General features: G+C 43.4%; 1 protein-coding gene across 1 annotated transcript; it reads right to left on the reverse strand.

The window, feature by feature from the left end:
• Nucleotides 1-265: 265 nt before the first annotated feature.
• On the reverse strand, nt 266-21057 carry LOC310714649 (potassium channel, subfamily K, member 16-like). The gene is made up of 6 exons (XM_083520186.1): nt 20910-21057; nt 15029-15229; nt 12927-13047; nt 6495-6658; nt 4711-4873; nt 266-531 (listed from the first exon to the last, which is right to left on the reverse strand). Exons 2-6 carry the CDS (start codon nt 15221-15223, stop codon nt 371-373), a joined length of 804 nt encoding a protein of 267 aa, XP_083376312.1. The 5' UTR covers nt 15224-15229; nt 20910-21057; the 3' UTR covers nt 266-370.
• Nucleotides 21058-23445: the final 2388 nt, after the last annotated feature.

A 23445-nucleotide genomic window follows, 5' to 3' on the forward strand; every position in this document is an offset into this window, starting at 1 on the left:
TCCCCCAATCCCCTCTTTTCCAGAATTAAAATACCCAGCTCCTTCAACCACTCGTCATAAGGCTTGGTTTCCAGACCCTTGATCATCTTGGTTGCTCTCCTCTGCACACAGTCCGAGTAAGACCGACCCTCCCACCCTTGGCTGCAGAATACCAGGCTATTTCACAGTTTATTAGGAACTGCATAACTTAAAGAGCAGCTAGTGTGTTTTTAAGGAATCAGTTAAATGTCACACTGCCATACAATTATAAAAAGCTCAGCAGAAGTTCTTGAGTTTAGCTGATTTTTATGTCTGTCTCCACCAGAATGCAATGATAAATTCTTCTCCAGTGGACATGTAGCAGACTGACTCCTTTGGGGTGGTGTTATCTTCACCGTTTACTCTTTTTAGGTGAGCTTGGTTTTGGATCCACAGGTGCCAGGAATGAAGATACCCGTTGAAACAACACAGCTATCCAGGCCAGACCAACGACGATCCAAGCGGCTCCGACTATCCGGTAGCCCGGAAAATACGTCCTGTCCTGCTTAATCCCTGGAGACACAGAGAAAAGCAACAATAATGTGTGAGGAGGTGATTTAAAGGACTCACCAATTCAGTTTATCTAAACTTCGTTAGCTCACATTCACACCATACATTTAAAAGACATTTCTACCACTGAATTGTGGGAAGGTGAACACAGGAAACTGCCAATGTCCTTATTATTGCCTATTTGTGATGGTTTGGGCACATTATGCTGTTTTGGCCTGCAAAAGCTTAGGGGTGGTTGCCCTACCACATTCCTAATCTGTGCACATCCTATAACTTCCTGCTTAATAATAATAATATTTGTACCCCACCCATCTGACTGGATTTCCCCAGCCACTCTGGGAGGCTTCCAGCATATATCAAAACATTATAAAACATACAACATTACAAACTTCACTGTACATTTACAGGTAGGTAGCCGTGTTGGTCTGCCGTAGTCAAAACAAAATAAAAAAAATCCTTCCAGTAGCACCTTAGAGACCAACTAAGTTTGTTATTGATATACATCTGAAGAAGTGTGCATGCACACGAAAGCTCATACCAATAACAAACTTAGTTGGTCTCTAAGGTGCTATTGGAAGGAATTTTTTTACAGTGGTACCTCGGGTTACATACGCTTCAGGTTACATAATCCGCTAACCCAGAAATAGTGCTTCAGGTTAAGAACTTTGCTTCAGGATAAGAACAGAAATTGGGTTCCGGTGGTGCAGCAGCAGCAGGAGGCCCCATTAGCTAAAGTGGTGCTTCAGGTTAAGAACAGTTTCAGGTTAAGAACGGACCTCCGGAACGAATTAAGTACTTAACCCGAGGTACCACTGTATTTTGTTTCCCTATACAGGGCTGCCTTCAGATGTCTTCTAAAGGTTGTGTAGTTCTTTATCTCCTTGACATCTTCCTGGTTCCCTGTAACCTCACTTCTTGCAGTGAGGGACCCATCAGAAGGCCCGCAGAGATGGACCTCAGTGTCCGGGCTGAACAATGGGGGTGGAGTTGCAGTTCCAACCAAGAGAAAGGTGCAAAATCACTGTCCAGGAAAACATATTGAGCATTTTCCTTTCTTTCATGTTTGATGCATCCAGCCCAACCCCCTGCAATGCAGGAATCTCAGCTAAAGCATCCATGACAGATGACCATCCAACCTCTGCTTAAAAACCTCCAAGGAAGGAGAGTCCACTACCTCTCATGGGAGTCTGTTCCACTGCCGAACAGATCTGACTGTCACAATTTCCCCCAAATGTTTAGTCCAAATCTTCTTTCTTGCAACTTGAAGCCATTGGCTTGAGTCCTACTTGTCAGGGATCTAGCAGGGTCAGACGAATGGGAGGGGGTCTGACTTGGACAATGAGAGAACACAATCACAGGCAGGACAGGAGTGAGTTAACTTGACCCCCTTCCTTCTCAGTCTTACAAAGTTGGCAGAGTAACAGAGAATGAGACCCAAGGGAGAGACATCTTGAGGTTACTAGGCAACCATGAAGGCAAGAGAGTTCAGGGGAATCTTCAGTGGAGAACAAAAAGAGGGAGTTCCTATGGTCTCCTCACAGCAGGAGGGAGGAGAGGGTGAGAAGGCTATGTAAGGGTCAGAGGAGCAGGGCCAGACGTTGTCAAACCTTGTGTTGTCTGAGGAACGGAAACTCAGACTGAGCACCTGATTACCAGAGAATGATTGGTGTGTGCCGCGCTTTGTTTCTTTGACCTGTAAATAAACGTACATGAATTTTCCAGAGGCTCGTTACTGCATACTGGAGCCATCTGACTGCCTGAGATCATTATACTACTCTAAAGATCAAGAGAAAACAAGCATGCTTCCTCTTCCATGTGACAGCCCTTGATATATTTGAAGTTGGCTACCTTGTCTCATCTCAGCCTCCTCTTTTCCAGGCTAAACATATCCAGCTCCTTCAACCATTCCTCATAAGGGTTGGTTTCCAGACCCTTGATCATCTTGGCTGCCCTTCTCTGCACATGCTCCAACTTGTCAACAGCCTTCTTAAACTGTGGTGCCCAGAACTGGACACAGTATTCTAGGTGTGTTCTCACCAAGGCAGAATAGAGTGGTACTATTACTTCCCTTGATCTGGACACTATACTTCTACAGATGCAGCCAAGAATAGAGTTAGCTCCCCATACACACACACACACACACTGCTGCATCACACGGTTGACTAATGTTAAGCTTGTGGTCCACCAAGACCCCTAGATCCTTTCCGCATGTACTGCTAGTAAGCCAGGTGTCCCCCATCCTATATTTGTGCAGCTGGTTTTTCTTGACTGAGCGCAGAACCTTACATTTGTCCCTATTGAAATGTATTTTGTTAGCTTGTGCCCAGTTCTCCAATCTGTTAAGGTCATTCTGAATTGTGATTCTGTCTTCTGTGACATTAGCTACCCCTCCGAGTTCGGTGTCATCTGTACATTTGAGAAGCATCCTCTCAGTTCATTCAGCCAAGCATTTATAAAGACATTGAACAACAACAGGCCAAGAACAGAACCCGGTGGCACACCACTTGTCACTTTTTTCCAGGATGTTGAGGAACCATTGATGAGTACTCTTTGGGATGGCTTCTGTAAATCCAGAACTGTTCCTGGAAAATAGGGATACTTGGAGGGTCTGTACTTGAGAAACTTAAAATATGGTTTGGGTTCCAGATTATAATCATTGCAAGTCATCATTTTTTATGAAACCTGAACTGAGCTTTCATATTCTTCAGTATAGCAGATTGGTTGCCACCAGTACCTCCCCCCCTTTTTTTAATTAAAAACTTTTAATTGACATTACAAAAGTGTGTGCAATGTCTCTCTCTCGTATTTTTTCCATGTTAACATTTTTACAAATCAGTTTCATTTGTTGAGACATTAGGAAGAAAAGGGGAGGAAGATGAGTGGGGTTGGGGTCGGGTGGTGATGTTTCTCTTTTACTTACTATATGTAGGGTTTGGTGTCAGCATTGCTTGTGCAGGTTCTTTGCTGTTCACTTGTGTTCCTTTGGTGGTGAGAGAGGTTGGGGTTGGCCTAGGATGTGGTTATTCATTTGAGGTTGGCTGTGGTGGTCTTTGTTTTCATGTGTGAGTGGGGTGGGTGGGTGTTTTGGATCAGGTTAGCCATATTGATTTGTATGCTGTTGATGGGTTTTTGTCATTGTCTTGTTGGGCTGTGTACGTGATAAAGGGGAGCCATACCGGGTTGAAGGTGTCTTCTTCTATTTGTCCCCTTGTCAGTTTCAGTTTATTGGATAATTTTTCTAGTCAGGCTGTTTCCCATACTATTTGGTACCATTGGTCCATGCTTACTCCTGACAGGTCTCTCCAGTGTCTGGCTATGATGCTTCTGGATGCTTAAAGTAGGTGGGTTATGAGTTCTTTGCGGTGTAAGTGGGCATTATTGTTTGGAAGATGTAAGGCCAATTCTGGGGTGGTTTCTAATACTTGCTTGGTTATTTTATGTATCTCTCATATGGTTCTTGTCCAGAATAGTTGGGTTTTGGGGCACTCCCACCACATGTAGAGGTATGTGCCTGTGGATGTGCACCCTCTCCAGCATTTTAGTGAGGTTCCTGGGCATATTAGCTAGTTTTCTTGGTGTTAGGTACCACCTGTAGGTGAGTTTCAGGGTGAGATCTTTTCTTTTTGTTGATATGGATTTAAAGGGGGGTTTAGAACACATTTTGTTCCATTGAGTGGGGTTAATCTCATAGCCTACGTCATCCTCCCATTGTTTTTTGATTGCGTCTAGGGAGTTTGTGGGATTTTGTAGTAGTATTTTGTATATTCTGGATACCATTCCTCTACCTGTCCCTTTGTTGTTAGAAGGAGGTTTTGAAGGTTGTCAGAGGCCTAGTTGCTGTTGATTTTACTGCTGGATTGTTTAAGAGGGTATGCAATTGCTGATGTGTTAACCAGGGCATTTGGGTATCTTCTAGTTTGTCTTGTATTTCTTGTGTTGACAAGGGTTTGTTATTTTTCTAGAAGTCTATTAGGCAGTATAAGCCTTTGGTTTGCCAGGATTTAATCTGGAGGTTTTGTGCTGCGTGGTGGAATAATGGGTGGTGCGGCAGGGGAATTAGTGGGGATGGGATTGGGGACAGTTTACCTATTACTGCCACCAGTACCTTGAGGCCACAAATGACCTCGCTTTATCTGTACAATCAGTTAAGCCCACAATATCAAAGTATTTTGAAAGCCTTACCTATTATATAGTCTCCAAAACCAATGGTGCTGAGTGTAACAAATGTAAAATAGATAGCTTCATAATAAGCCCAGCCCTCCATCCAATGAAAGAAGAATGCTGGCAAAATAAGAAACATTAGAATTCCCAGAACCACGAACACGAAAATGTATCTTGCTGATTTCTGAAAGATAAAGCAAGAAAAGAAAAGAAAAGAAAAAAGGCAGGTTTGATGCAACAGAGCTCAGTCCTCTTGACCTTCAGCCATGCACTGTTATTTTAGGCTGCGTTAACAGATAAATAATAATAATTCCACCCGTTAAACTTCATCTGGAGCACAATTTCCTGCTGATGTCGCAATTCATGGTGGTCAAGCTCTATGGTGGTATTTCATTCCTAATTGAAGGCACAGTTCAAGTTTATCTTCCTCAGATGGCATAATGCATATGTCTGATTTATCCTTGTCTTCCACCTCTTATAGAGGCAGCTAATCAGATATGCATATGTATATGCAATATAATAGAAGAAGAGCCCTGCTGGATCAGGCAAGGGCCCGTCTAGTTGAGAATCCTGTTCTCATGAAAGCTGACCAGATGCCCACAGGAAACCTGCAAACAGGACCTGGGTGCTGTCTATGTCTATAGCAGTCTATGTCGGCCTCAGTCTTGTGATTGGTAAGATTAGAAATTATCTCCAGATAAAGTACCGTAAATTTCGCTCTATAACACGCAGATTTTTTCTCCTAAAAAGTAAGGGGAAATCTCTGTGCGTGTTATTGAGCGAATGTGTGGTCCCTGGAGCTGACTCGCCGGAGCGCAGGGGCAAAAATAGGCAAAAATCAGGCAAAAATAAGATCGGGCGGGCGGAGGGAAGGCGGAAGCTGCTGCTTTCCTGCAATCTGCCTCAGGGTCTTACTGCCCACCCGCTTCTGTTGCTGCGTTTGCTCAAACTCAACAAAGAGCAGGGAATCCCCTGCCCTCCTGGCAAGTAGAGGGTTAAGGAAAGGATCGAGTCCTTCCTTCTAATTCTTTCCTAGTCACACTGCGTGCAGGCTCCAGCCCACCACCTCCTCCTCTCCATGCTCTAGGGACTCGCAGGCAGCCGAAAAACATGCAGGTGGGAAAGAGAGAGAGAGGGCTGGCTTGGGGGGGGGACTTTTGCTTTCCTTTCCTCCCCCCAACCCGTTAAACCCCTCCCCTGCATTCTTAGCCAGCTGCTTCTCCGCACACCCCTCTTGTGCTCCTTGTCCCTTCTGTGTTTTTCCTTCCCTCCCCATTTAAAATGTGGTGACAAAGCATGGATCCACATGGATCATCAGGATTTTTGCATTGGGTCACCCCAAATTCACCATCAGATCACATTACATGTCCATGGCTACAGTCTGTACCAAAAAAATCATGCACCCACTGTTGCCTGGGGCTGCAATGGTGCAAAAACGTGGTTACAAAGCATGGATCCACAGGATCTTTGCACTGGGTCACCCCAAATTCACCATCAGATAACATAGCATGTCCATGGCTACAGCCTGCACCCAAAAAATCAGGCACCCACTGTGGCCTAGGGTCGCAGTGGTGCAAAAACCGTGGTTACAAAGCATGGATCCACATGGATCCTCAGGATTTTTGCATTGGGCTACTCCAAACTCACTGTCAGATCACATGTCTGTGGCCACAGCATGAACCACAAAAATCATACATCCACTGTTTCATTTAGAATATTTTTTTCTTGTTTTCCTCCTCTAAAAACTACGTGCGTGTTATGGTCTGGTGTGTGTTATAGAGCGAAAAATACGGTAGCTGAATTACCTTCTTTCCTTTCCCATACACTTTCTCTGCACAGCTTTCGAAGAAGCTTGAGATTGAAGTGCCAATATAGTTAAAGCAGAGGAGGTTGAAGGGGATTCCAAAGAGAGCAAAAATAACACAAAAGAGCTGACCTTCTTTTGTTTGGGGACAGAGGTTTCCGTAGCCTGTTGAAAGATTAAGAAAGGGTTGCAAAGGACGTCAGCAACTGTCGATTTGACAATTGCCTAGAGAAGTTACAGAGCAGGGTCCCTACGAAGGGTTGTTTCCAGTGGAGGGCTGCTTGTGCATTGAGACTGACTGTTCCTTCCTTTCCTCTCTCCTGTACAACCCCCAAATCTGCTCCAGAGGATCCCCATACCCTCTGGCGCAGACTTTGAGGGTGCTAAGAGGGGTGCAGTGAGGAGAAGAGGGATAAGCTTCATTGTGCAAGCAGAGGTCTGTGCATGACCAAAATGGCAGCCTTGGATACAGCCCAATGTATTTATTTTATGTACTGCACATATTGACTTCCTTTGTGCCAATGCACTTGGGGCAATTAACAGTTTCAAACAAAGAAACTTCCTCCAGGCATAATTATGTGGGAGCTTCAAGTGTCTCCCTCCTGTTCCTTGGACCAGACAGGCCCACTGTGGAAGAACTGACCTAAGGTGCAATGGAAGAGGCCAAGTGTGCAGGTATGACTTCGGAGACCTTGTGAAACATTGGGTGAAATGGAGACTCATCATGGCAACCCTTTAAAAAACACACCAAAAGATTGATAATATATTTGTCATGAAAATCTGGGGATCACTGCATTTTCATGACAATGAAAACCAATGTAGGTTGATCTGCAGTGAGGAGAGAGCGGAGTTCCTCCATTTGTGACCGTCATGGCTAAAATAAGTTGCAATTCCCAAGCCCCTAAAGACTTTAAGAATGCTCAAGGAATTGGATTTCTCTCAATTCTAGTGTGACCTGGCCTTGCCTGTGAACTGGAACATGCTTAACCTTCAGATTTTTCAGTTCTTCAAAATTTGTGATACAGTTATTGGATTAAAAAATGAATTACAAAAACTTATTTTATTTTGGGATAAATTTAGAAATGTATTTGATGATATGTCTTTGGTGATGAAATAGGGCAACATTTTTTCAAAATTGGTTATAGTTATTGGATTAAACAATGAATTACAGAAAACTTATTTTATTTGGGATGATATGTCTTTGGTGATGAAATAGGGCATGCAAGGAGTGTCTTAGACAGAGGAACCACCATTGTGCCCAGATACCCCATAATAGCCCTCAGGGTAAGTCTTCTGCTCAGAAAAACCTCCATTTTAGTTTCCTTTGCAATTGGCCTCAATTAAGACTTGGCTATCTGCCAATTACTTCTAATTAATTAATTCTTATCCAGAATGCAAATTGGCTGCTGGTGTAAGAAGAGGCATTATTTAAGAAGCTGAAAAACAAAGCAAAAAGCTTATCTTGAATTATCGGATGATTGGGATGATCTGGTTAGTTTAAAATCTTCATCTTATATTACTTTTAACTCTCCATCCCTTCAGTGAGATTGAACGCATTAGCATGGGAATAATAATATAATTTTAATTTATTATTTATGTGCCGCCCATCTGACTGGATTGCCCCAGCCACTCTGGGTGGCTTCCCCTGTTGCGCAGAAAAAAATACTTCGGTCTTGTCTGGATTCAACCTCAAACCATTGGAATGGAATGCACTGTTTACCTAAAGGGACAGACACAAGTTTTCAAAGCAGAGGCTGCTAAGGGAGTGATGAACAGAACTCAATATGGCAAAGACACGGCTGAACGCACCATTGATTGTTAGTATCATCCCACAATTATTGGATGAGCAATTGCAAGAGCTCAGAAATGAGATGCACAGAATGGTGAATGAAAATGGATCAGAGAAAGACCAGACTAAAGAATTCACAGGACCTTTGGGGGGAAATACTGATCAACATATGGCAGAGATATAGGGAGAAAGGATCTTGTGCACAGGTGGAAATGAACTCCGAGGAAAAAACCACCAAGCTTCTGGCAATTCATAGTCACAGAATCGTAAAATTGCAGAGTTGGAAGGAACCCCAAGAGTAATCTAGTTCAACCCTCTGCAATGCAGAAATCTCAACTAGAGCATCCATATCAGATGGCCATCCAACCTCTGCTTAAAAACCTCCAGTTAAGCAGAACCCACTGCCTATAGTGAACAGTGGTTCCTCCAATTCTCAATCAGAGCCTTCAGAGGGTCACAGAGAGGCCTTAGCACTCTTGAAATCCTCTGAATCATTTGAGTCAGTTTCAGATTCAGAATCAGAACCTTCATCAGTGAGTGTGGGGCTTTGCTGCTGTTTATCCTCAGACTCTTCACTGTCATCAGGATAACATTGGAAAATTCCCACATTCTCCCCCTACTTGCCATTGTACTCAACACTTCTAGTGAGCCTAACTGTATTAGAGTCAGTCATCATTACTCTGTAAGAACCTTTCTGATATCCTAGAAAGATACCATGCAAAACACGTTTGCCTAACTTGGAGCTTTGTGGTGTGTGAACCCACATGTCAGAACCAAAAATTCTCATGTGCTTGATGTATGGTTTCTTGCCAAACATCTTTTCATAGGGGGTACAACCAATCGGTGATGACAATATGCGATTATAAATATAAACAAAACAGCTGAGCACTTCTGCCCAATAACTCTGTAAGACTGGCATCATGCAGCAAGGTTATCAAGCCTTGAAGTAATGTTTGATTTACCCTTTCACAAAGTCCATTCATCCAAGGAGACCGTGGACTTGAAAGGTCATGTTGAATTCCTTTCTCAGTCAGAAAAGCTTCAAACTTTTGAGAAGTGAATTCTCCCCCTCGATCTGTAAATAAACATTTCACCTGTTTATCATGCACATTTTTCAACCAAGCACAGAATTCCTTGAACCTAGGAAATGCTTTTGATTTCTGCTTGAGATTGAACACATGAATATATCTGGAATATGAATCAATGAGAATCATGAAGTACCTGGCTCCACCCAAAGAGGGTGTTAGTGGACCAACGAGATCAGCATGCACTACCTGGTATGGTTCTGTAGCTTGTCTACTAGATACCTTACTTTTTGCAGTCATTTTGACCTTGTTTGCTGCACATGCCTTACACTTCATGTGGTACCTGCAGCGTTTAATAGTCATACCTTCAACTAAGGCAGCATTTTGGAAACTGCCTCGAAGTTTAAATGACCAAGTTTCCTGTGATAATCATGAATACATCCTGCATGCAAAACCTTCTTAGTATTTGCAATACAACAAGTTTCATCCTGCACAACATCAACAGAATCATCATAATGTAATACAAACAAATGATCAACATAATCAGCATGCAATACAAAGTCATCTTTCTTGGTGATGGTGCACTTCCTCTTCTTGAAGGAAACATCTATGTCCTGTTCAGTCAGCTGTGAGGCACTCAATAGGTTGTGTGCAGCATCTGGAACAAAAAGAACATTGCATATTGATGCATCCAAACTGTGAAGCACAACTGTTCCGTAGCCTTGACTGGAGATCATGTGGTCATCCGCTTGGTGAATCGCACCTTCCTGCAGAGTAATGGACACGAACAGGTGTTTGTCTTTGCAGACGTGCCGGGTGGCTCCCGAGTCTATGATAAAGCAAGATCTAGATGTCTTCTGGACCTTTGGAGTGTAGCGTGAGACCATGGTCTTGTGTTGCATTGTCCTGGACTTCTGACCTTTGCCTTTTCCACGCGTTGAACTTTTGCTGCGTTGCTCTGTTGCCTTGGCATTGGGATGTTTACATTCCCCCTTCACGTGGCCTAGATGCCCACATAGTAGCATTTCACTGCCTTCAAAGCTTTGGCACCATCTAGTGGTTGCACTGCATTCTGGGATGATGTCTGTGAGGACTCCCCCTTAGTTATGCAGCTAGCACTACACCGATCCGCTTCATTCAACACCACAGCAGTAACATGCACTACCGTGAGCTGAGCAGTAGGCAAAACAGCAAGCTGGCTGGCAATCGCTTCCCAACTTGAACCCAAAAAATGTAGAATCATGAAGGAATACACAGCCTCTGGAAAGGTGATTCCACGCTGTTGCAACTCATGCCTTAGATCCTGCATTTCCATGAGGTGAGCACGTACATCTGCTCCATCAGCAAGTGCCATATCATGCAACTTGGCATAAAAGAACAAAGAAGCTCCCACCTCTGTTCTTAAATGTGACTGTTGGAGACTGTCCCACATCTCTTTGGGTGAGGCCTTGTCACGCAACAGACAAAACTCTTCAGGGGACACAATAAGCGTTAGAGTTCCCCTTGCTTTGGAATCCTTAGCCTCCCACTCTTGGGTAACTGGAGCTGGGGGGGGGTGTCTGTTATGACATTAAACAGACCCTCTTTTCTTAGCAGGGCTTCTGCATACTGCACCCATTCCTGAGAATTCCCTTTGGGAGCTTTGGTATCCCCATCGCAAACTGAAGAGCCTCCTGTACTTTTGGATTGGCCATTGTGTCTTTAAAGCAAGCTAAGTCTGTTTCCCAGCAGCTGCTTTTCAAACAGCACCCTTCTGCCGCAGCCGGTTAGTGCTTTGGCTTGAAGTTCAAAGTCCACCCTTATTGCCAATTAATTAGGGACTGGCAGGCTTCCCGGGGTAATGAGCACCTACCTCCCATCAATCTTCTTGACACACAGAGAAGATAATCTGCATTCTGTTCTTCTGGGCCCAAAACCAAAAATGTCGGACTCTCCGTTCGACCGAGCTCCTCCAAGCTCCTCCGGAATCGCCTCCGACAGTAATTAACAACCTGAGCCTCTTATAAGGCTCCAAGCACATTCCCATTATGCAGAGTATCCAGCACAGGGAAGGACGAGAAGTATGAGCTACATGCTAAGAGTTTTATTACTAAGCTATGGAGACAGAAAAGAAATACATTGTCTCTCTGTGAGAGCAGAGAGCACCTGAACAAACAAAGGAACAGGAAACCAGTAATGTCACATCTGTCTCCCGTGAGACTTCCAACAGTATGGAATCTCTGGAATGCAAAACAGAGTCTTGTGACTCCAAGCAACTGCACAGTGGCAACACACAGAAACTAACACCCACAACCTCATGATGGAGTGTGTTCCATTGTCAAACGACCCTTATTATCAGAAAGCTCTTACTGTCAGAAGTTTCTCCTGATGTTTAGTCGGAATCTCTTTCTTGTCTTTTGAAGCCATTGCCTCGAGTCCTATTCTCCAGAGCAAGAGAAAACATGCATGCTCCCTCTTCCATGTGACAGCCCTGGAGATATTTGAAGATGGTTCTCATATCTTCTGTCCGTCTCTTCAACCATTCTTCATAAGGCTTGGTTTCCAGACCCTTGATCTTCTTGGCTACCCTTCTCTGCACATGTTCCAGCTTGCCAAAATCCTTCTCAAATTGTGGTGCCCAAAAAAGAACACAGTATTTCAGGGGTGGTCTGACCAAGACAGAATAGAGTGGTACTATTGCTTCCCTTGATCTGGATACAATACTTCAGTTGATGCAGCCACCAAAAACCCGGATCCTTTTCACATGTACTACTAGTAAGCCAGATGTCCCCCATCTTATATATGTGCAGCTGGTTCTTCCTGCCTGAGTGCAGAAGCTTACATTTGCCCGTATTGAAATGCATCTTGTTGGTTGTGGCCTAGTTCTTCAATCTGTTGTTTGGAATCCCAATTTGTGCTTCACACCAAAAAGCTTAACCAGAGCTTTCCAAACTGTGTGTCGCAACATGTTAGCATGTTGGCTGCAGTGTGTAGGTCATGCCAATGCTGGAAAGGGCTTAGTTTAACCACCAGCTTGCTAGTAAAACTCAATTACCGTGTCACAAATTGATGCATGTATAAAAAGTGTGTCACCAACATGAAAAGTTTTGAAAGCTCTGGATTAAACAGTGCTAACAGGGTATGTTCTCCCACTCATTCAGTGCATGGTTTTCTGCATTGAAGGCATTCATCTAGACGTAAAGGGTGTGTAGTTTCTTGAGTGTATTTTGTAGCTTACTGGGAAGAAGTTTCAATCCTATGCAAATTTATTGGGGAGCAAGTCCCACTGAATGCATAGGGCTGCGCTGAGAGGGACGGATTTGCATTGGGAGACCTGGCATTGGGTCAGTTGCACCAGGTGGGACTTGAACTCATTTCCTAGCCCAACTACTTTCCACAGGGTGGTTTTAATAATGGGTTGGCCCCAGAAGGATGGGAATAAATAACTAATCAGGGAATGGTCTTGTTGGGCATATAATAAATGAACTATTTATTTGGCCAGAAATGGAAAGACAAAAATGAGATGTGAAGGATGATGAAGGAGCAAAAGCAAAGCCTGCGACTTTACACAATTTATCTGAGAGCAGTTGAATGCCCTGCATACTATATTCGTGAAGAAGCCAGAACCAAATGACAGTACCTATTGTGGTTAACACTGTGGCCATGAAGAAGAAAGAAGTACTGAAATCCCAGCCGGCCCTTCCTTCATCATCATGTCTTCCTATAGGTTCTACTCCCTTCTGAGCATATTTTACCAGTCTCTGCAATTGAAGGCAAGGCTCAGTTTGAATATTCCAACAATAAGAATAGCCCCTCCTCTGATTATCACCAGATACTGCTAACCAAATCTCTATGCATTCACAAGGGACGTTCTTGTGGATCAGTCCAGCACGTTCTTCCCCCGGTGGCCAGCCCAATGCTCATGGGAAGCCCACAAACAGGACCTGAGCACAACAGCCCTCCCCTCACTTGTCACCCCCAGTAACTGGTAGGCATAGGGCTTATGCACACTCAACGTTTTCTCCACTCTTTCCAGGCAAAGGCCGCACTCCAATAGCACTGATGGCAACACTATAACAAGCTGTGTTGTTTATATCTCACGTTCAATACTAAGTGTTTCTCTCCCTTGAGCCCAAGAGAGGGTTTGGTCTTCTCACTCCAAAAACATACACTTTAGTAGCAATGCATAAATCATTACCCCTTGGCTTGGCTGTCTTCATAAATTCTTCTGGACAGAGTCTGCTTGGAGTATTGGCTCTCCCATATTTTCAGTCAACAAAACAATGGTGAGACTACCCCATCTCCCACCCTCTGTTCTAAGGCACAAAGACACACTTTTCAAGGCAGTTAACCAGACAATGATTCAGCTTTCCTGTGACCTTGAACAGAGTCACCTGTTTTGCAATTGCTACATGACGTATGTTCCCCTTTTCCCAATATATTTTTATAAAATACGTGTCCCAACAAATATAGTACAGTTGAACCTTAGTTTTTTAATGCCTTGGAACTCTGACATTTTGGCTCCCAAATATCGCAAACCCAGAAGTGAGTGTTCCGGTTTACGAATGTTTTTCGTAAGCCGAATGTCTGGCACACCTTCCACGGCTTCTGATTGAGTGCAGGATGTGCCTGCAGCCAGTGGCGTAGCGTGGGGGGTGCAAGGGGGGCAGGCCGCACCGGGCGCAACATCTGGGGGGGCGCGCTCGCTGCCTCCGGAGTCGCCGAAGAGCCTCGGGCGCAGGCTGTAGCAGAGCCGCATGTCTCGTGGCGCCCGGCTGAAGGCGCCCAGCAGGCAGCGGCTCTCAGCGCTCGCCACGGAGCACGCGCCAGGCAGCCCCTCCTCACAGCCCCGCCTCTGCCGCTGCTGCTGCAGCTGCTGGGCCGTTGCATTTTCCTCGCCTCTCTGCCCCCCTCCTCCTCCGGGCAAGCGGCGTCGTTTGGGCAGCAGCGCCAGCGGCAACTCGCAGGTTAGGGAGTAGGGGGGGCGCAAATTACGTGCCTTGCCCCGGGTCAGGGGGCTCAAATTACTTGCGTTGCCCCGGGTGCTGACAACTCATGCTACGCCGCTGCCTGCAGCCAATCGGAAACCACGCCTTGGTTTTCAAACCATTTTGGGAGTCGAACGGACTACCGGAACAGATTAAGTTCCACAACCAAGGTTCAAATGTACAAATATTAACAAAAACCCGCTCTTTACAGCTGAATTGGAGGAAATGTAAATTTGGGTTTTCCGTGGCAATGATTCAGCTTTTCTGTGACCTTGATTGGAGTCACCTGTTTTGCAGCTGCTACATGGGGTATGTTCTCCTTTCCCTAATTTATTCTTTGCAAAATACATTTCCCAACAAATACAGTACTAATACTAACAAAAACCTGCTCTTTATAGCTGAATCAGAGCAAAAGTCAATTTGGGTATTCAATGGATTGCTGTTAACAAGCTGGTTTTCATGAGGAAAGCCCCAGAGCAACGAAATGGTGCTCAGACACGAACCATGCCTGGAGAGAGTGGAGGAAAGCTCAGTGTGGAGAAGCCCATGCTGCCTCCAACAGTGTAGGCAGAACAGAGCCATAATGGCTAGTAGGAAGGGTGAGTCCTTATGTTTCTATGCTGCCTACTGATTCTGTCTCCACCTCAATTCCCACCTCCTAAACTGTATTCCCCCCATGTATACTTTCTGACCTCTTAACCTCTGGTGTCATGCCATGGTCATCCCTTTCAGTCTTGCTGAAGTAATGCCTTACCTTTATGACTAATTCCACCTCTTCTGGGCTGAGAGAGGTGTAGTTCAAAAAAAAGTCCTCTTTCAGTTGAAACATTGCATCTTCCATTTTTAGGTAGTGATCCTTCTCCAGAAGCTCAAAGATGAGGGCACCCATCACCAAGTAAGTCAAGATGCCAGCCACCAGTAGGAGGCCCTGTGTTCTGCTCACACGCATGTTGTTCTGTGTGGGAATGAGGGCCAAGGAAGAAGCAGACACAAGAGCGACTATAGTTTAGTAAGCGAGTCCTTATTTGTCTTGACCCAGACTCAACAGTACAGCCCCATAGCTGAGCCCTCTCCATAGCTGGGCCCAAGCTAACCAAATGAATTTCAACAGGGAAGGTTCTGCACTTAGGCAGGAAGAACCAGATGCACATGGGGGACACATGGCTAAGTAGCAGGACATGTGAAAAAGACCCAGGGGTCTTGGTGGACCACAAGCTGAACATGAGTCAACCGTGTGTTATTATTACCACAAGATTTATCTAAATTAGCATTGTTAAACATCAACAAAATGTATCATGACTTATCAATGGATATCGACAGACAGCAGTCATTGAACCTGACCCTGTGGGGGAAAGTCAAAGCTCTTAAACTGAACATAATACCTAGTTTATATCTTAAAAGAAATTCCAATTCACATACCAAGCAAATACTTTCAAAATATTAAATCTTTGTTTAGGAAATGCATTTGCAGAAGTGGCAGGATTTAAATTAAATAGGAATAAAACTAAATTATTAGTTAAAAACCTGAAGGAAGAAGAAAGAACCGAATTAGAACAAAACATTGAGATTGAAGTCCATAAAAAGGTTAAATATTTAGGGATTTGGTTAACATCAAGAAATATAAACCTATTTAAAAATAATTATGGAAAAATTTGGCTTGAGGTAAAAATAAATTTAGAAATATGGAGCAGAATGAATCTCTCAATGTTAGGAAAAATATTGGCGATTAAAATGAATGTACTGCCAAAAATGCTATTTCTTTTTCAATCAATACCAGTCATCCTTAAAGATGAATGCTTTAAAAAATGGCAGAAAGAGATTTCAAGATTTATCTGGGAGGGGGGGCAAAAAGCCAAGGATAAAACATAAAATACTTACAGATGTAAAAGATAGAGGCGGGTTTGCCCTCCCAGACCTTAAATTGTATTATGAATCTGCTTGTTTGGTATGGATCAGGGACTGGATGAGATTGGATAAGCAAGAGGCATTAGAACTAGAAGGACATGATAACAGATTTGGCTGGCATGAATACTTATGGTTCGGGAAAGGAAAGGTTCATAGAAGTTTTTACAACCACATAATCAGGAAATCACTAATGAGAGTATGGGAGAGATACAAAGACTTATTGGAACAAAAGACCCCGTGATGGCTTTCACCACATGAAACATTACTGCTCAAACCACTTGGAAAGAAAGGGAAATGGCTCACATATGCTGATTTATTAAAGGAACATGATGGAAAATGGAAATTAAGAGATTATGATGAGATCAAAGACCACTTTCAGAGTTGGTTGCATTATCGACAACTATATGAAACACATAAAGAAGACAGCAAGAAAGGATTTAGTTATACTAGATCTAGGTTTCAAACGGAAGTGATTGAAGGGAAAGTGAAACTACTGAAGGCCGCATACAGCATATTATTAGAATGGGAGACGAAAGATGAAGAGGTAAAATCAGTTATGATTAAATGGGCACAAGATGTAGGGCATAACATTATGATGGAAGATTGGGTTAAATTATGGAAAACTGACTTAAAATTTACAGACTGTTCCCTATTGAAGGAGAATTACATGAAGATGATGTACAGATGGTACACAACACCAGTGCAGTTAGGGAAAATGTACAAAACTAGTTCAAATATATGTTGGAAGTGTAAGGAAAAGGAGGGGACATTTTATCATATGTGGTGGGATTGTAAGGTAATTTTAAAAAATTGGGAAATGATTTACAACGAATTGAAGAAAAAGTTCCATTTAACATTTGTTAAAAAACCCAAGGCATTTTTGTTGGGGATTGTAGAGAAAGACCTGCCAAAAAAGTTGAAAAAACATCTTCATGTATGCAACAATTGCCGCAAGAGTTCTGGTAGCACAAGGATGGAAGACTGAAGTAACCCCAACTAAAGAATCATGGCAACGAAAATTGACGAACTATGCAGAACTGGCAAAATTGACATATAAGCTACAGGACAAGGATAACTGTGACTTTAAGGATGAATGGGAACCCTTTACAAAGTATCTGAAGACGCTTCGAAGCAAACTGGACTCCTTGGCAGTTTTGAATAAACATTCACAAACCTTTTATTGATAATAATCAGCTAAATAGTTTGAGGATCTATACAATTTTGTAACATGCAGAAAACAGCATTCTTAGAGAAACCAAAGAATGGAACTGAGGGAAGTCGGGGAGGGTGGGGGGGTTGTGTGTGTCAGGGAACTGCAGGCAATGAGGGAGGAAAGAAAGGGAGGATATAGAGAACGATCCCCTCTGATTAGCAGTTTCTCGTCCTCAGAGAAGAGAGAAGAGGAGAGTGAGTCTGAGCTGGAGGGGCTACTTCTGAGAAAGAGTGCTCCTCGTCACAGGGAAAGACGGCCGGACAGATGGCTGTGCTGGGGGGAGCGAAGGAGAAAAGACGCTAGTCGGAGCAAGGCGTCATGGAAGTCGGATCACTTTGTTTATTTCTGCCTGTAATTGAGTCGGGAGGCAATAAAGAGTGAAATTTAATTTAATCAATAGGAGTATAGCATCTAGATCAAGGGAAGTAATAGTGCCACTGTATTCTGCTCTGGTCAGACCTCACCTGGAGTACTGTGTCCAGTTCTGGGCACCACAGTTCAAGAAGGACACTGACAAACTGGAACGTGTCCAGAGGAGGGCAACCAAAATGGTCAAAGGCCTGGAAACAATGCCTTATGAAAAACCAGAGGCCTTTCTCTTGGGCATTGTCGGCCAATTGGTGTCAAAGAAGGACAGAACTTTCTTTTTGTATGCTACAACAGCAGCAAGAATACTTATCGCAAAGTACTGGAAGACACAAGATCTACCCACCTTGGAAGAATGGCAGATGAAAGTGATGGACTATATGACATTAGCTGAGATGACTGGCAGAATTCGCGACCAGGGAAAGGAGACGGCGGAAGAAGAATGGAAGAAATTTAAAGTCTACCTTAAGGACTATTATAAACTTGTGGAATGTTAGAATGTCGAGGTTTTGAGCAAGAAAGGGTTACAGTGACATAAGATTAAGTTGAAGGAAAGATTAAGAGGACAGAGGACTGATGGATATATTTAGAGTTGCTAAAAACTTTTGGACACTGGGATGCAGAAAGGGGAGGTATGGGGAAGTCGGAGAAACATGGTTTATGAAAAAAAAGGTTATGAACTTATACGTGTTTGTATGTTTTTTCTTTATGTTTGTATTGTCTCAAAAATTTTGTAAAATCAATTAAAAAAATTTATTGAAAAAAAAGGAAACAATGCCTTATGAGGAACGGTTAAGGGAGCTGGGCATGTTTAGCCTGGAGAAGAGGAGGTTAAGGGGTGATATGATAGCCATGTTCAAATATATAAAAGGATGTCATATAGAGGAGGGAGAAAGGTTGTTTTCTGCTGCTCCAGAGAAGCGGACACGGAGCAATGGATCCAAACTACAAGAAAGAAGATTCCACCTAAACATTAGGAAGAACTTCCTGACAGTAAGAGCTGTTTGACAGTGGAATTTGCTGCCAAGGAGTGTGATGGAGTCTCCTTCTTTGGAGGGCTTTAAGCAGAGGCTTGACAACCATATGTCAGGAGTGCTCTGGTGGTGTTTCCTGCTTGGCAGGGGGTTGGACTCGATGGCCCTTGTGGTCTCTTCCAACTCTATGATTCTATGATTCTATGATTTATGGCTGGCTGCCTGGAATGCTTTCTCTGTTGAAAGCAGCAACACGAAGCAGCTGGAAAGCTGACAGTGTGGGAGGGGGGAGGAAGGAAAAATGGGGGGGGGGGACAAGGATGATATGTTTATGTTTTTGGATAATATGTCTTGTTATAATTTTGAATAAAAAAAAATATAAAATGCATATGGGGCTCTTGAGTTCCAAGAATATCTATTCAAACAATGCAAAAATTGATCAAGGAAGTAGGATTTGGGATCCCAGATTTAGAACTGCATCACCAAGCATATTTAATGTCAGGTACACAATTCTGGGGGAGGTGGGTGGTGCTGTGGGTTAAACCACAGAGCCTAGGACTTGCCGATCAGAAGGTCGGCGGTTCGAATCCCCGTGACAGGGTGAGCTCCCATTGCTCGGTCCCTGCTCCTGCCAACCTAGTAGTTTGAGAGCACGTCAAAGTGCAAGTAGATAAATAGGTACCGCGCCAGCGGGAAGGTAAACGGCGTTTCCGTGCGCTGCTCTGGTTCGCCAGAAGCAGCGCTGTCATGCTGGCCACATGACCCGGAAGCTGTACGCCAGCTCCCTTGGCCAATAAAGTGAGATGAGTGCCGCAACCCCAGAGTCGGCCATGACTGGACCTAATGGTCAGGGGTTCCTTTACCCTTTACCTTTACACAATTCTGGAGACCCACAACTGAAAATAACTGTCCAAATTGGGCTACCTTGGAATATTCCTATGTAGCCCTGCAAGAAAGATGGGTGGCACTCGGGTCTAAATATGTTAATATTCGAGATACTATTGAAAAAATAACATCAGTATGAACAAAATGGCATCACATGTTCAAAAAAATATAAATTTGACCTTTTCTCCCATGACAAAATGGCTTTGTGGGGGAAAACGTCTTTAAAAATTGGGAAATACTTTAATAGGTTAAGATCTGGTGAATTACAATAACAACTCTGTGGAAATGACTGGCAGAATCCGAGACCAGGGAGAAGAGTCGGTGGAAGAAGATTGGAAAAAAATTAAAGTATATTTACAGAAATATTGTAAAATTTATGAATGTTAGAAGGATGCTGGAATGAAGTTATATGGTTTTAGCAGAAATGTTATAAAGAATTAAGTAAAAATAGAGTGTTAATGGGTCAAAGTGGAAAATTTTAGGTTAGATTGTGTTAAGATAAATTATAGAACAAAAATTGAGAAAGATGGAAAGGATTTGCTGAAATAGCTAATTGAATTAGAATCCAAAAATGGCAGGTGTGAGGAGGTCGATGAAACAAGTAAATGAAAGGTAAAGATACGGAAATATTGGATGTGCTTTTAAATGTTTTTGTTTTTCTTGTTGTTCTGCTGTATTGTTTTTGCTTTTTTATTTTTGATGTATTGTAAGGTACTGTTTTGTTCTGTTTAACTTTTTATTGTTTTTTTTCTTTTTTCTGTAATAATTAAACCTCTAATAAATATCATTTAAAAAAAATACAATAACAACTCTGTAAAGTATAGAATTTTGGGGTTTTTTCATCCCATCCCCCCTTTACTCTGCCTTCTACACGGCTGCTGTTTCTCCCCCCCCCCAAAAAAAAAGTCTCTTGAATTTGACATTGCAAGGAAGCTCTGAGGACAAAACCATATGTGAATATGTTGCTAGAAGAACTAGGAAAAACCTATTCATGTTGAATAGGTTTCTAAAAGGACACCCACATATTGACTGTGGAAAAAACAACTGCTTGGGAAAGTCGTTCAAGGTGTTAGGACACTGCATGTCAAAACACACTTTCTCTTTCCGGGTTTGGTTTGGTTTGGTTTGGTTTCTTAAGAAATACAGTTCATTGGGAAACATGGAAGGAGAAAACCAGGAGGCTTTGTCATGGTGGAGCTAGTGTGTTTTCCCACATCCGTAACCAGCCCAGGGGTCATTTATAGGAGGGAATTGAAAGGAGGGGAGAGGTCTTTGCTTGGCTCCTCACTCACCCTGCCAGAGTCCTTAGAGTCCAATTCTTAAATTATCCACTTCATTAACTCCCAGTATCTGATAGGAGAGTCTCAGTGGTTCCCTTTCACTGGGTAGCTATTTGGGAGGAGCAGCTTAACCCCCCCCCCCATGGGCTCTATGAGGTCATGGGTACATTACCTTCTTTTGCTTAGCTGGTCCTCTGTGAGGTCACCCCCTCTGTAGCTGCTGGGCTGCTGACAGCCTCTAGGTCTGATAGGCTGGTAGGAAGATCAGCCCACAGTATTTTAGAAATGTATAGGGAGCAAGTTCTGATGAGCAATGGGAATGCTCATCAGATTTGCAGATGGCACCAAACTGGGAGGGTAGTTAATGCCACAGCAAAAAGAATCAGAATTTAGGGTAGGGTTACCATTTGTCCTCTTTTTCCAGGACACGTCCTCTTTTTCATGGGCAGAGTCATCATAGCAATCCATAGTTAAAAGCAGAAGTTGGCAAATGTGTCCTCTTTTTTGCAACCCTACATTGTGCCCCAAATGTCAGGTGCTGCACATAGGAAGGAAGAACAAGATGCACAAATATAGAATGGGGGACACCTGGCTTACTAGCAGTACATATGAAAAGGATCTTCACATTCTTCAAATTCTCATCTGATGAGAATTTGGAGCAAATGATTCAGCAGAGGAAACACAGCCCAGAATAACTAAGGAGATAGTACAAGAATACTTGGCTAGTTTAGATGTATTCAAGTCTCCAGGGCCCGATGAACTGCATCCAAGAGTATTAAAAGAACTGGCAGATGTGATCTCAGAACCACTGGCAGTCATCTTTGAGAATTCCTGGAGAACAGGCGAAGTCCCGGCAGACTGGAGGAGGGCAAATGTTGTCCCTATTTTCAAAAAGGGGAAAAGAGAGGACTCAAATAATTATTGCCCAGTCAGTCTGACATCAATACCAGGGAAGATTCTGGAGCAGATCATTAAGCAAACAGTCTGTGAGCACCTAGAAAGGAATGCTGTGATCACCAATAGTCAGCATGGATTTCTGAAAAATAAGTCATGTCAGACTAACCTGATCTCGTTTTTTGACAGAATTACAAGCCTGGTAGATGAAGGGAACGCAGTGGGTGTAGCCTACCTTGATTTCAGCAAGGCATTCAACAAGGTGCCCCATGATATTCTTGTAAAGAAGCTGGTAAAATGCAGTCTTGACTATGCTACCACTCAGTGGATTTGTAACTGGCTGACTGACCGAACCCAAAGGGTGCTCATCAATGGTTCCTCTTCATCCTGGAGAAGAGTGGGGTGCCACAGGGTTCTGTCTTGGGCCCGGTCTTATTCAACATCTTTATCAACGACTTGGATGATGGACTCAAGGGCATCCTGATCAAATTTGCAGATGACACCAAACTGGGAGGGGTGGCTAACACCCCAGAGGACAGGATCACACTTCAAAACGACCTTGAAAGATTAGAGAACTGGGCCAAAACAAACAAGATGAATTTTAACAGGGAGAAATGTAAAGTATTGCACTTGGGCAAAAAAAATGAGAGGCACAAATACAAGATGGGTGACACCTGGCTTGAGAGCAGTACATGTGAAAGGGATCTAGGAGTCTTGGTTGACCACAAACTTGACATGAGCCAACAGTGTGACGCGGCAGCTAAAAAAGCCAATGCAATTCTGGGCTGCATCAATAGGAGTAGAGCATCTAGATCAAGGGAAGTAATAGTGCCACTGTATTCTGCTCTGGTCAGACCACACCTGGAGTACTGTGTCCAGTTCTGGGCACCACAATTCAAGAAGGACACTGACAAACTGGAACGTGTCCAGAGGAGGGCAACCAAAATGGTCAAAGGCCTGGAAACGATGCCTTATGAGGAACAGCTAAGGGAGCTGGGCATGTTTAGCCTGGAGAAGAGGAGGTTAAGGGGTGATATGATAGCCATGTTCAAATATATAAAAGGATGTCACATAGAGGAGGGAGAAAGGTTGTTTTCTGCTGCTCCAGAGAAGCGGACACGGAGCAATGGAGCCAAACTACAAGAAAAACATTAGGAAGAACTTCCTGACAGTAAGAGCTGTTCGACAGTGGAATTTGCTGCCAAGGAGTGTGGTGGAGTCTCCTCCTTTGGAGGTCTTTAAGCAGAGGCTTGACAACCATATTTCAGGAGTGCTCTGATGGTGTTTCCTGCTTGGCAGGGGGTTGGACTCGATGGCCCTTGTGGTCTCTTCCAACTCTATGATTCTATGATTTATGGCTGGCTGCCTGGAATGCTTTCTCTGCTGAAAGCAGCAACACAAAGTAGCTGGAAAGCTGACAGTGTGGGAGGGGGGAGGAAGGAAAAATGGGGGGGGGACAAGGATGATATGTTTATGTTTTTGGATAATATGTCTTGTTATAATTTTGAATAAAAATAATAATAAAAAATGCATATGGGGCTCTTCAGTTCCAAGAATATCTATTCAAACAATGCAAAAATTGATAAAGGAAGTAGGATTTGGGATCTATGATTCTATTCTATTCTATTATCTAGGGGTTTGCGTGGACCACGAT

This window comes from Podarcis liolepis (genome assembly GCF_965112155.1).
Source record: "Podarcis liolepis genome assembly, chromosome: 1".
Classification (NCBI taxonomy): Eukaryota; Metazoa; Chordata; class Lepidosauria; order Squamata; family Lacertidae; genus Podarcis; species Podarcis liolepis.

What these genes read in the sequence shown, in the direction of transcription:
- LOC310714649 (XM_083520186.1), bottom strand. Translation starts at nt 15,223, where the DNA reads ATGCGTGTGAGCAGAACACAGGGCCTCCTACTGGTGGCTGGCATCTTG. An exon ending in AGGTGGAATTAGTCATAAAG is followed by an intron (nt 13,048 to 15,028) that starts GTAAGGCATTAC and finishes CTTCAATTGCAG; the next exon opens with AGACTGGTAAAATATGCTCA. An exon ending in CACAGTGTTAACCACAATAG is followed by an intron (nt 6,659 to 12,926) that starts GTACTGTCATTT and finishes ATCTTTCAACAG; the next exon opens with GCTACGGAAACCTCTGTCCC.